Source organism: Oncorhynchus kisutch, linkage group LG30 (genome assembly GCF_002021735.2).
Source record: "Oncorhynchus kisutch isolate 150728-3 linkage group LG30, Okis_V2, whole genome shotgun sequence".
In the NCBI taxonomy this organism is placed as follows: Eukaryota; Metazoa; Chordata; class Actinopteri; order Salmoniformes; family Salmonidae; genus Oncorhynchus; species Oncorhynchus kisutch.
Genome location: NC_034203.2, coordinates 13,889,454 through 13,902,172, shown reverse-complemented (window position 1 = coordinate 13,902,172; position 12,719 = coordinate 13,889,454). Strand labels below are relative to the sequence as shown.

At 43.9% G+C, this 12,719-nt stretch overlaps 1 protein-coding gene across 2 annotated transcripts in view; it reads left to right on the top strand.

Annotated features, from left to right (window-relative positions):
• Positions 1 to 12,719, top strand: part of LOC109875202 (choline transporter-like protein 5-A) — a 111,265-nt gene that overhangs the window by 76,636 nt on the left and 21,910 nt on the right. For both annotated transcript variants that reach the window (XM_031810493.1, XM_020467436.2), the window contains exon 3: positions 6,664 to 6,737. In XM_031810493.1, the coding sequence (XP_031666353.1) occupies positions 6,664 to 6,737 (74 nt within the window). The remainder of the gene's footprint in view (positions 1 to 6,663; positions 6,738 to 12,719) is intronic.

Sequence of the window (12,719 nt, the reverse complement as noted above, 5' to 3'; positions counted from 1 at the left end):
GACAAAACCTATCCAGGGGAAAAGAGAGGGGAAAATGAAAGTGTCTGGGTGGTTGATTGTTATGGTGGGACAATGCTGGAGGATTGGTGTTGTGGGGATTGTAGTCATCTTTGTGGTTTTGTTTTGAGTGTTTGTCAATGGAAATGTATTAGGACTAATTGTATGATTTGAAGAGTGGTGTGGGTGCACAGACCTCAGATCTGCCATCAACCCATCTCCAACTGTTTCTTCATCAGCTTATATTCACAAGGCTCAACTGACGATAAATAACACCTTAGCTAGCAGATGAGGGAAAGTGTCTTTCACTTCTTAATTGGGTAAGAGTACATTATTGCAGTTATTCCCATAGAGAATGTGAAAAATACATTGATCCTTTACTGAAGGCTTCCCTTGGAGTCAGAGTAGGAAGCTGCATAGATGTAATTATAGATCCTGTGTGCGTGTGTGCGTGTGTGTGTGTGAAGCTCTTATGGTGGCAAAAATTACACAGGAATGAATGATTAAATTATCACACTTTTTATAGCTACACAATAACTGTTAATGTTGTTCTATTTGATTCTCTGTTTCAGTGTTTTCACCCAAGCAGCAATTTCAGGGCTCAGTGGATGTCTTATTAAATATATGTTTCAGCTACCCAACAAGACAGAGATCCTCCCCAGATAACTAAGACTGTGTTGAAACGTTTTCTAAAGCTGTGTATGTGTATTGCTTAACCTTTTTCTTTCTTAGAATATAGTCAGTTTCACCTTTAAAACAGTGAGAGTCCTACCTGTATAATGAGAGCTACCTATGAGAGTCTTACACACTCATACCTCAAAATACCCGCTTGGGTCGCTTGCTATTTCATAAGTAAGTACTGGTTAATGACTATGTCTCATGTCCTTACGATATCCGTGTTCAAACTTACAAGTGTAGTTTGTTGCAAAGTTGTTATAAAACCAATGAGTGGACATGATGAAGTGAAGGGTTTGTAGCCAGCTAGCGACCCTCTATTTGTCAAGTTCTACCCCCCACCCTCGACTCTAAGAACACTTCTCGGTTCCTGTCAAGGATGAGACGTATGGAACCCACCCACCTCCGCCCATTTACTAGTTCTGCTGCTGACCATACATTTTCTCTGGCTCGCCACACAGAAGAGGAATCGTTTTTTTCCTCCCGTCTGTTTATCCAATCATTTACAGTAGCTCAAAGATGCTGAAAACTTTGACTAGGCCTATTTGGGCACACTTTTGTCTGGTTGTTCTTTTTGAGCTCATAAATATAGATTTGCTTTGTTATAATTTCAAGCTCATATTTCACTCAGGGTGCCAACTGCCATCTTCTCATTACCGTTCACAGCGATTGTTAGAATCATTAATCAAGTTCCTATTCAGAGACATAAAGCAGTCCTGCAGGAATGGATCAGTGGTTTTAATTAAAAACGAGAGACATTAATTCAGTCTCTTCAATGTCTATTTTGAGTGAGCGATATGGAGTCGTTTAATGATGGGATTTTAAAGATGGCCGCAGATTAAACCAGTCGACTATTGAATCTCTAGCCTGGTCTCAGATCTGTTTGTGTTGCCTTTCCAACTTCTTGTCACTGATTGCCGCAAGTTGGCAAAAGAGCACGAACAGATCATGGACCAGGCTATTGAATCCCAAGTCGCATCAATTCTCATAATCTGACTGTTTCTCTCCTTCCTAAATTCTCCTGTGAAATTTGAATTTATGACAGCGATTAAGCGAACAGCACAGGGCCCCCCAAACACATGGCTGGTTCACAGGCCAATGTTTATTATTTTTTAATTATTCTAGTGCAGGCTTAGGAAGGCCACCAAAAATTCAGAAATTTCCATCCCCAACTACATCATTTTCCGACAAGATAGAACTGCCAAAGGGGGCGGAGTTGCAATCTACTGCAGAGATAGCCTGCAGAGTTCTGTCATACTATCCAGGTCTGTGCCCCAACAGTTCAAGCTTTTACTTTTAAAAATCCACCTTTCCAGAAATATGTCTCTCACTGTTGCCACTTGTTATAGATCCCCCTCAGCCCCCAGCTGTGCCCTGGACATCATATGTGAATTTATTCCCCCCCATCTATCTTCAGAGTTTGGTGACCTAAACTGGGAATGCTTAACACCCCGGCTGTCCTACAATCTAAGCTAGATGCCCTCAATTTCACACAAATTATCAAGGAACCAACCAGGTACAACCCTAAATCCGTAAACATGGGCACCCTCAAAGATATCATTCTGAACAACTTGCCCTCTAAATACACCTCTGCTGTCTTCAACCAGGATCTCAGAGATCACTGCCTCATTGTCTGCGTCCGTAAGGATTGTGGGTGTTTGTGTGCAGGATTGTGGGTGTTTGTGTGTAGGATTGTGGGTGTTTGTGTGTAGGATTAAGCATGCATACAAACACCCACACGCCTGCACACAAACACCCACAAGCCTGCACACAAACACCCACAAGCCTGCACACAAACACCCATAAGCATGCATACAAACACCCACAAGCCTGCACACAAACATACACAAGCCTGCACACAAACACCCACAAGCCTGCACACAAACACATAAACACACACACATTCTCTCTCTCTCTCTCTCTCTCTTTCGCAAGGCACTGTATATAGGGACATTATCAATGTGTGCTACTCTGAGTTGATTTTAGTGTCCTCAGGATCTTTAGAATCCTGATTCTGAAAAAGTATTATCTTTCTAACTTTATTTCACACACACAAACACCCACAATCCTACACACAAACACCCACAATCCTACACACAAACACCCACAAGCCTGCACACAAACACCCACAATCCTACACACAAACACCCACAATCCTACACACAAACACCCACAATCCTACACACAAACACCCACAAGCCTGCACACAAACACCCACAATCCTACACACAAACACCCACAATCCTACACACAAACACCCACGATCCTACACACAAACACCCACAATCCTACACACAAACACCCACAATCCTACACACAAACACCCACAATCCTACACACAAACACCCACAATCCTACACACAAACACCCACAATCCTACACACAAACACCCACAATCCTACACACAAACACCCACAATCCTACACACAAACACCCACAATCCTGCACACAAACACCCACAATCCTGTACACAAACACCCACAATCCTACACACAAACACCCACAATCCTGCACACAAACACCCACAATCCTGTACACAAACACCCACAAGCCTGCACACAAACACCCACAAGCCTGCACACAAACATCCACAAGCCTGCACACAAACACCCACAATCCTACACACAAACACCCACAATCCTACACACAAACACCCACAATCCTACACACAAACACCCACAAGCCTGCACACAAACACCCACAATCCTACACACAAACACCCACAATCCTACACACAAACACCCACGATCCTACACACAAACACCCACAATCCTACACACAAACACCCACAATCCTACACACAAACACCCACAATCCTACACACAAACACCCACAATCCTACACACAAACACCCACAATCCTACACACAAACACCCACAATCCTACACACAAACACCCACAATCCTGCACACAAACACCCACAATCCTGCACACAAACACCCACAATCCTGTACACAAACACCCACAATCCTACACACAAACACCCACAATCCTGCACACAAACACCCACAATCCTGTACACAGACACCCACAAGCCTGCACACAAACACCCACAAGCCTGCACACAAACATCCACAAGCCTGCACACAAACATCCACAAGCCTGCACACAAACCCCCACATGCCTGCACACAAACACCCACAATCCTGTACACAAACACCCACAATCCTACACACAAACACCCACAATCCTGCACACAAACACCCACAATCCTGTACACAAACACCTACAAGCCTGCACACAAACACCCACAAGCCTGCACACAAACATCCACAAGCCTGCACACAAACACCCACATGCCTGCACACAAACACCCACAAGCCTGCACACAAACACCCACAAGCCTGCACACAAACACCCACAAGCCTGCACACAAACACCCATAAGCATGCATACAAACACCCACAAGCCTGCACACAAACATACACAAGCCTGCACACAAACACCCACAAGCCTGCACACAAACACCAATAAGCATGCATACAAACACCCACACGCCTGCACACAAACACCCACAAGCCTGCACACAAACACCCACAAGCCTGCACACAAACACCCATAAGCATGCATACAAACACCCACAAGCCTGCACACAAACATACACAAGCCTGCACACAAACACCCACAAGCCTGCACACAAACACCCATAAGCATGCATACAAACACCCACAAGCCTGCACACAAACATACACAAGCCTGCACACAAACACCCACAAGCCTGCACACAAACACATAAACACACACACATTCTCTCTCTCTCTCTCTCTCTCTCTCTCTCTCTCTCTCTCTCTCTCTCTCTCTCTCTCTCTCTCTCTCTCTCTCTGCTTGAGTTTAGCTGATGTTTCTGCTCTCAAGTCGGTGTGTTTCATTCTCATCAGCTTGTGAATGAGAGTTAAGAGGAGAGTGTTATGCTTTCAGCATCACCCATGGTTGTTCCAGTGGACTGGAAAGGACAGAGCAGGAAAACACTAACTACTGTACTATGGGCAGACCTAATATCAACAGGGAGGCAGAACCTTCAACCTGTCCTACCACTATTCCTTCTACTACTACTGCTTAACTGTATTTAAGAATATGAATACTTAATAGGATTGTGTGTAAATAGTATTTTTGTTGTCTCTTAGTGTCTTTCCAATATATAACGCTTATTTTATTCAGTTATTTTGCTTGTTTAGTTTTTATTATTATTTAAACGTAATGTAATGTCCTTGTCTATAACTGTTCTGTACTTCGTCATGTATTTGTGCGTTTTATGAGGACCCCAGGAAGAGTAGCTGTTGCATGTGCAGTAGATAATGGGGATCCTAAACTACTCACACATTCACACGGCTCAACATTGTGTGTGTGTGTGTGTGTGTGTGTGTGAGTGTGTGTTTGCATGTGTGCGTGTGTGTGTGTGTGTGTGTGTGTGTGTGTGTGTGTGTGTGTGTGTGTGTGTGTGTGTGTGTGTGTGTGTGTGTGTGTGTGTGTGTGTGTGTGTGCACCATACATGCATGCATGACTGTGCGTGTGTGTGTGTGTGCACCATACATGCGTGCATGACTGTGCGTGTGTATGCATGCGTGCACGTGCGTGCAGGTGCTTGTGTATGTGTGTATTTGTGTACAGTTCTGTGTGTCTCGGCAGGCCTGTTGGATCTGGGAAAAGTGCTGCTCAGCTAAAGACTGAATTATTGAGCACTAGGGAGCAGTGGGGAGTGTTGAGCAACGTGTTTGTGAAAGCCTGCTGTGCAGCTCAACACCAGGTCTACTACTAACACTGTCAACTCAATGACCCAGTGCTGCCAATCACAACCTGATCACTATTCCCTAAACACATCACCTTACGGTCATGGTCTGTTATAACCCACTAACCTGGACTGTTGAGGTTCATGCATTCCAATGACAGTATACTGCTGGTGAAAGGGATTGGGTGCTCTCATTTTGTATTGCCCGGTCCCAGGGCTGGGTGGAGATTTCACTTAAGGACCAATGGAATGGTCTAAAATGTGGAACTTTCGCCCAAAACAAACGCTGCCTACTTGTGAAGGCCTTCCCTGACAGGTTAGAGAGAGGCTGGGCATAACTCTCATTGATACAGGTCAATCCCAACCAATCAAATTGGAGTATTCAGACATTACCTCAGTGCTCGATAAGTAGGTCGCAGGTCGCAATTGTAAATGAGAACTTGTTCTCAACTTGCCTACCTGGTTAAATAAAGGTAAAATAAAAATAAAAATAAATAAAAGTAGTCAGCTGGGAGGCAAAGGAGGGATTTCTACACATTCGATTGATATGTAAGCTGAGTAATTATGTATTAATTACGATCCCCATTAGCCGCTGCAAAAGCATCAGCTGCTCTTCCTGGGGTCCACATGAAGCATGACATCATACATAGTACAGTTCAAATGACAATACAAGATATATAAAATGGCTTTGTCTCTTCACAGTCCCCTTTGTGATTAAACATGACACTAGATAGGTCGCTGGATCAATGATTTCCTGGAGGCCACGCTAACAATTATCTCAAATCAAATCATGGATTGGAACACTTGCATGCACACTACCTATTGTGGATAAGTGACAATATCCAGTCCAGAGAAACATGTAAGCACTTGACACACACACACACACAGGTACACACACTAGTACAGACACTGCAAGAGCCATTCCAGTGGCCAAACCCAGGGAAAGAGAGTGTGGGAATGTGACGCGTCCACAGGGATTCATAGCAGCAGATTGTTGAGGTTAATATTTCATTTAAACGTTTGGAAAACATCTCATCAACGCCATGGTTCCCCTCGGCTGCGGTTTGATCTTAAACAGAATAATGAACGAGGCCTTGATGGGTACTTATCTCTCTCCTCTCGTTTCTCTCTCCCTTTTACACTCTAATTTCTCTCTCCTATCGTTTCTCTCTCTGCGAGTATGTTGAGTATTGAAAGCCTTGTCAAGGATATTTAAATTTTTTTTCTCTCTCTCTCTCTCTCTCTCTCTCTCTCTCTCTCTCTAGAAGCTGTACAGACGTATTTTGCTGTGTGATCTTCATCATCGTCATCCTTGGATACATAGCACTGGGGACTGTGGGTGAGTGGATACAAAACCATAACCACTATTACCAGGAAAGTGTAAGGATGTCTATACAACTTTTCATGACATATAGGTCTACATGTATTGGACAAAACCCGACCTCTCACCTTCCCACAAGTCTAGGAAGTGAGACTAGCATTGGACAGGTAAATATGAGCCTTCATGGAGTGAACACTGTTTAGAATCAGGGTTACTTAGAGAAAATTGGACCCCTCGGAAAATGAAAATGGATGGCCCTGCCTTCAGCAAAATATATTTGACCTAAGCCCTCCTGTAACACTTTAAAAAAAACACAAGTGACCCTCCCCTATACCCAAAATAATAATTCAAACAAAAAGTGGATACAGAGAACATGCCTACCATTTACCCTCACTTCTTGGCCAGACAATTGCCTTAGAAATGCATTTTTAGAAACTGTTCTTCATTCGGTAAGCATTACATGGCAACGCAGGAATTTTGACAGCACATATGGCTACGGGGCAGAATGTTGTGGGTTCGCAGACCACTGTGGACAAGAGTAGGGCTGGAACTATCTCCTTTATAGTAAAAGCATTGCAGGAATTTCTCATATTGTTTGTAGGTCCAAGAAAAAAAATCATTTCGTAAACATTTAATAGAATTGTATGTCATTTTATATATTAGCAGAATCTTTTTTAATACCACACAAATGACCAAAACTACAGGCTAGGAATGGACAGAGAATAGGCCTATCTTATTATATTTCTAAAATGCCAAGTCAGTGTGTCTTGTTTGCAACAAAACTGTTCCTGTTTGCAGATATTTAAATCTGAGATGTCATTAGGAATCTGAGCATGGTACTTTCAAAGGTTAGGCTTACCTTTCCACCCCAGACAGAGTACGCCTACCTTTCCACCCCAGACAGAGTAGTCCTACCTTTCCACCCCAGACAGAGTAGGTCTACCTTTCCACCCCAGACAGAGTAAGCCTACCTTTCCACCCCAGACAGAGTAAGCCTACCTTTCCACCCCAGACAGAGTAAGCCCACCTTTCCACCCCAGACAGAGTAAGCCTACCTTTCCACCCCAGACAGAGTAGGTCTACCTTTCCACCCCAGACAGAGTAAGCCTACCTTTCCACCCCAGACAGAGTAAGCCTACCTTTCCACCCCAGACAGAGTAGGTCTACCTTTCCACCCCAGACAGAGTAGGCCTACCTTTCCACCCCAGACAGAGTAGGCCTACCTTTCCACCCCAGACAGAGTAGTCCTACCTTTCCACCCCAGACAGAGTAGTCCTACCTTTCCACCCCAGACAGAGTAGTCCTACCTTTCCACCCCAGACAGAGTAGGCCTACCTTTCCACCCCAGACAGAGTAGTCCTACCTTTCCACCCCAGACAGAGTAGGCCTACCTTTCCACCCCAGACAGAGTAAGCCTACCTTTCCACCCCAGACAGAGTTGGCCTACCTTCCCACCCCAGACAGAGTAGGTCCTACCTTTCCATTCAGACAGTGTAGGCCTACCTTTCCACCCCAGACAGTGTAGGCCTACCTTTCCACCCCAGACAGAGTTGGCCTACCTTCCCACCCCAGACAGAGTAGGTCCTACCTTTCCATTCAGACAGTGTAGGCCTACCTTTCCATTCAGACAGAGTAGGTCCTACCTTTCCATTCAGACAGTGTAGGCCTACCTTTCCACCCCAGACAGTGTAGGCCTACCTTTCCACCCCAGACAGTGTAGGCCTACCTTTCCACCCCAGACAGAGTTGGCCTACCTTTCCACCCCAGACAGAGTTGGCCTACCTTTCTACCCCAGACAGAGTAGGCCTACCTTTCCACCCCAGACAGTGTAGGCCTACCTTTCCACCCCAGACAGAGTAGGCCTACCTTTCCACCCCAGACAGTGTAGGCCTACCTTTCCACCCCAGACAGTGTAGGCCTACCTTTCCACCCCAGACAGAGTTGGCCTACCTTTCCACCCCAGACAGAGTAGGCCTACCTTTCCACCCCAGACAGTGTAGGCCTACCTTTCCACCCCAGACAGTGTAGGCCTACCTTTCCACCCCAGACAGAGTTGGCCTACCTTTCCACCCCAGACAGTGTAGGCCTACCTTTCCACCCCAGACAGAGTTGGCCTACCTTTCCACCCCAGACAGTGTAGGCCTACCTTTCCACCCCAGACAGAGTTGGCCTACCTTTCCACCCCAGACAGAGTTGGCCTACCGAAGCAGAAAAATGTAAGCTTTAACTGCTGGCTACTCTTCTTCCTTTGCTAAACCCAACAAGAGAAGGTCACAAGTGTTTCCTTAAAAGCTGTCTGAGTTTAAACATCTTCTATTGTACAGAAAGTGAATAGCTTAATCAATGGATAGTGACAGAATTAGATTACTTCCCAAGCAAAGTAAATGTTTTGTCTCCTCGGCTTTAGAAGGTTGTATCTCAGCCTTTGAATGACAAATAAACTAAACAATGATATCCCCATAAGCATCGGAGTCACGTCTTTCCTGGGTATTTTACAGCTTGTTTCTAGCATAAAGTATCGCGGACCAAATCACTGTTATTGATCCCTTTATATAATCGGATCCGTTTAATTTTCTTTCAAATCTGAAGATAACACGTGGTAGGCCAGTGATTGCCATTTTCTTTAATTAAAGAAAGATCTAAGGCATACCCTCTCACACCCCCCCAATTCGAGTCTTGGTTTTAACTTAACAGCCCTTCACTGACACGTAGGTAGGCTATTTAAAGAGTGCATGGTGGGTGGAGAAATTGACCGACAAATGGATGGATATGGATATAGCAGCCTATAGCTAGATTTCATCTGTCAAACAGGTAGGCCTACCTCTAATTTCTTAAATAGGAAGAAATAGGCTCCAACACAATGCCCTCTTGTTGTTAGTAAAGTCTAATTCAAATGAAGACCCGTTTTAATTAATTATACCTACTATAATTTGCCTACTTTCAGCAACATTAGCTGTCCATTTCCGATGGATTGTGCTGCGGCTGCTGCTTCAACTTTCAGCACCACAGTGTAAATATCTCGAATCTGTCTTATTGAGAGGCCAATAACTCTGATAAATATATCATGGGCAAGAAACATATTGTTTTTAATAAAAATCTATTATAGTAGTAGCCACCGGTCCTCCTTTCCATCTTCGCGCTCTCCTTCTCAAACTGAATAGAACATAGGGTATATAGGCTAGTCCTCACGCAATAATTTTTGGACTAGACCTAATCACAAATTACTGAACTGCCACCATAGGCCTACACAGCACAACCATTGGTTAGGCAGAACACAAAAAAAAATTGATCAGCAAAAGCAGAGCAGGCCCGGGGCTCAGGGTTGGAATACCCATTGCAGTGTGTAATGCAGCGTAGTTTTATTTACACCATGCCAGCAGCTATCTTAGAAATATAACTTTGCTCTTTGCTTCTCCCAGCACGCACTTCGTAGCCCCTAGGCTATAGGCTATGGATCATTTATTGAGACCTATAGGCTCACTTGGTATTGCACGCCCAGCGAAGAATGAGAGATGAGGGGCGGTATTGGACACACACCGATATATAGCAACTAATTCTAAAACACTGAGAAATATTGAAATGTAATCCATTACAAATTGCATGACCCTCCCCTTGACTAGATTTAAAACAGTACCAAACCCTCCCCTGGACTAGATTTAAAACAGTACTAAACCCTCCCCTGGACTATATTTAAAACAATACTAAACCCTCCCCTGGACTATATTTAAAACAATACCAAACCCTCTCCTTGACTAGATTTAAAACAGTACTAAACCCTCCCCTTGACTAGATTTAAAACAGTACTAAACCCTCCCCTTGACTAGATTTAAAACAGTACTAAACCCTCCCCTTGACTAGATTTAAAACAGTACTAAACCCTCCCCCTGACTGAAATTGAAAAAGCATGACCCTCCATTATCCTCCAGGTCCCCATTCTGTAAAATTCTATCCATCCCTTATTTCATCGTCCTAGTTTAGTCAAATTTCTGGTCCTTTCAAAACAAAACAGTGTTAACAAGCGATGTAAAGGGAGCTGCTACATGAGAAGCCTTGTGTTTAGAAATCTTCTTTGAAAGCAGTGATGCCACACTGGCCTAAACCCAAACATACTGTCCCCCTGAGTGCGAGTCAGCAGATTAACCTTTTGATCACAGAGGGCTCTGAAAACCCACCGCTCAATACTCAGCGCTGTGTTAGAAAAGATTAAACAGAATACCATTCATTTCTAACTAGCTACTGGGGTTTAGATGGTGGAGTAGGAAGATAAAAGGGTAAAAACAAGAAAGAGTGTGTGTGTGTGTGTGTGTGTGTGTGTGTGTGTGTGTGTGTGTGTGTGTGTGTGTGTGTGTGTGTGTGTGTGTGTGTGTGTGTGTGTGTGTGTGTGTGTGTGTGTGTGTGTGTGTGTGTGTGTGTGTGTGTGTGTGTGTGTGTGTGTGTGTGTGTGAGAGAGAGAAATAGAGAAAGAAGTAGCAAGTGTGAGAGACATAGTAAACATCGCCATCATAGAGTGTGCAGTAGAGAGATACAAAGAAAAAGAACCTGCGAGAGAGAGAGAGCAAGAGAGAGAGAGAGTGAGAGAGAGAGAGAGACAGAGAGAGAGAGAGAGAGAGAGAGAGAGAGAGAGAGAGAGAAATAAAAAGATAAGTGTGTAGCATCCGTTCTATTCACAGAGACAGAATGCGAAGACGTTCACAGCACCTCTGGTAGAAATGAATGTTTCATGCCCCACAGCTCTATGAAGTGCTTCATATCTCCTCTCTCATTTTTTATTTTGCATTTTAATCCCTCTCTCCTCTTCTCCTCCTCCCCTGTTCTGGTAAAGATCAATCCATCAGTCAATGATTGCTTCTGCTTCAAAAGTTCTGTACCTTCTCTCATAGTAATGATCTCAGAAATGGTAAGCAGCCAGCAAATTGAAAGTGTAGTTTTAGAAGTGACTCTGCACTGAAGGTAAAGTTGCTTCAAACATCGAATACAAGCAGCTAATTACTATGAATGCTGTGCTCTACAATTTCCCCTGTTAGCGGATATGCATTTTCCATTCTGAATACTTATTGATGCAATCAACTGTTCTCTTTATATTACCATCACCACTAGGTACAAACGTTATAGGCAGCCCTACTCCCTATGCCCAACAGTAGCTCAGTAAGAGGGAGCCGTAATCGTTGAGAAAAGAGAGAGAAGGATCAAACGTAGAAATGTGAAATATAGCATTCCTGTGTTATGATTCCGGTTCTAGAAAGCTGGGTTATGACTGATATCTGGTCAGTGTTGAAATAGAGAGGTGATATGCTGCAAAGGACAGCCAGGGAGAGAGTGAAAAGGGGGTTAGAGGCCCTTTGTTCAAAAATCCCTTTGATTCAGACAGTCTCAGCAAGGGGTCTTTTTGTTGGAAAAGGGACAGATATATATATATATATATATATATATACTGTGACATTGCCTTTGAGAACATAGGGCATCATTCAATTCAAACCTACATTGCAGTCCTTAGTAGCACACAATAGAAACAAACTGTCCTGTAGTCAAATGAAACCACAGAATGGCCTTGGCAATTTAGCACACAAATACCTTCCTCCAGTTTTCAGAATAAGACTAGTGAATGCAGGCATCAGTGTTTTCAGTATATATATATATGCTTCTGAAACATTGAGATGAGGAGCTTCCCAATCTCAACCCTTCTTTGAGACAGATGATAGACGTATTCATGCTTGGCAGCTTACTCAGAACTGGCCACCAGAGACTCATGACCTTTAACCCCCCAACTGGCCTTATTCCTTCCAATGTCATTATTGAACCGTGCCATCCAGACCCATTATAATCTAAGTTGTCCACGCTGCAGCCCAGTCCTCTAGACTCAAGTTCATCCTTTTTCAATGTGCCACAGCCATTCCATCTCATATTTTAGTATGAGTTCTCCTCGGTAATGGCGTGTTGTAGCTCTTGTCTCATATTTTAGTGTGATCTCATCCTTTGAAGAGCAGAAGGGATGCAGGCAGT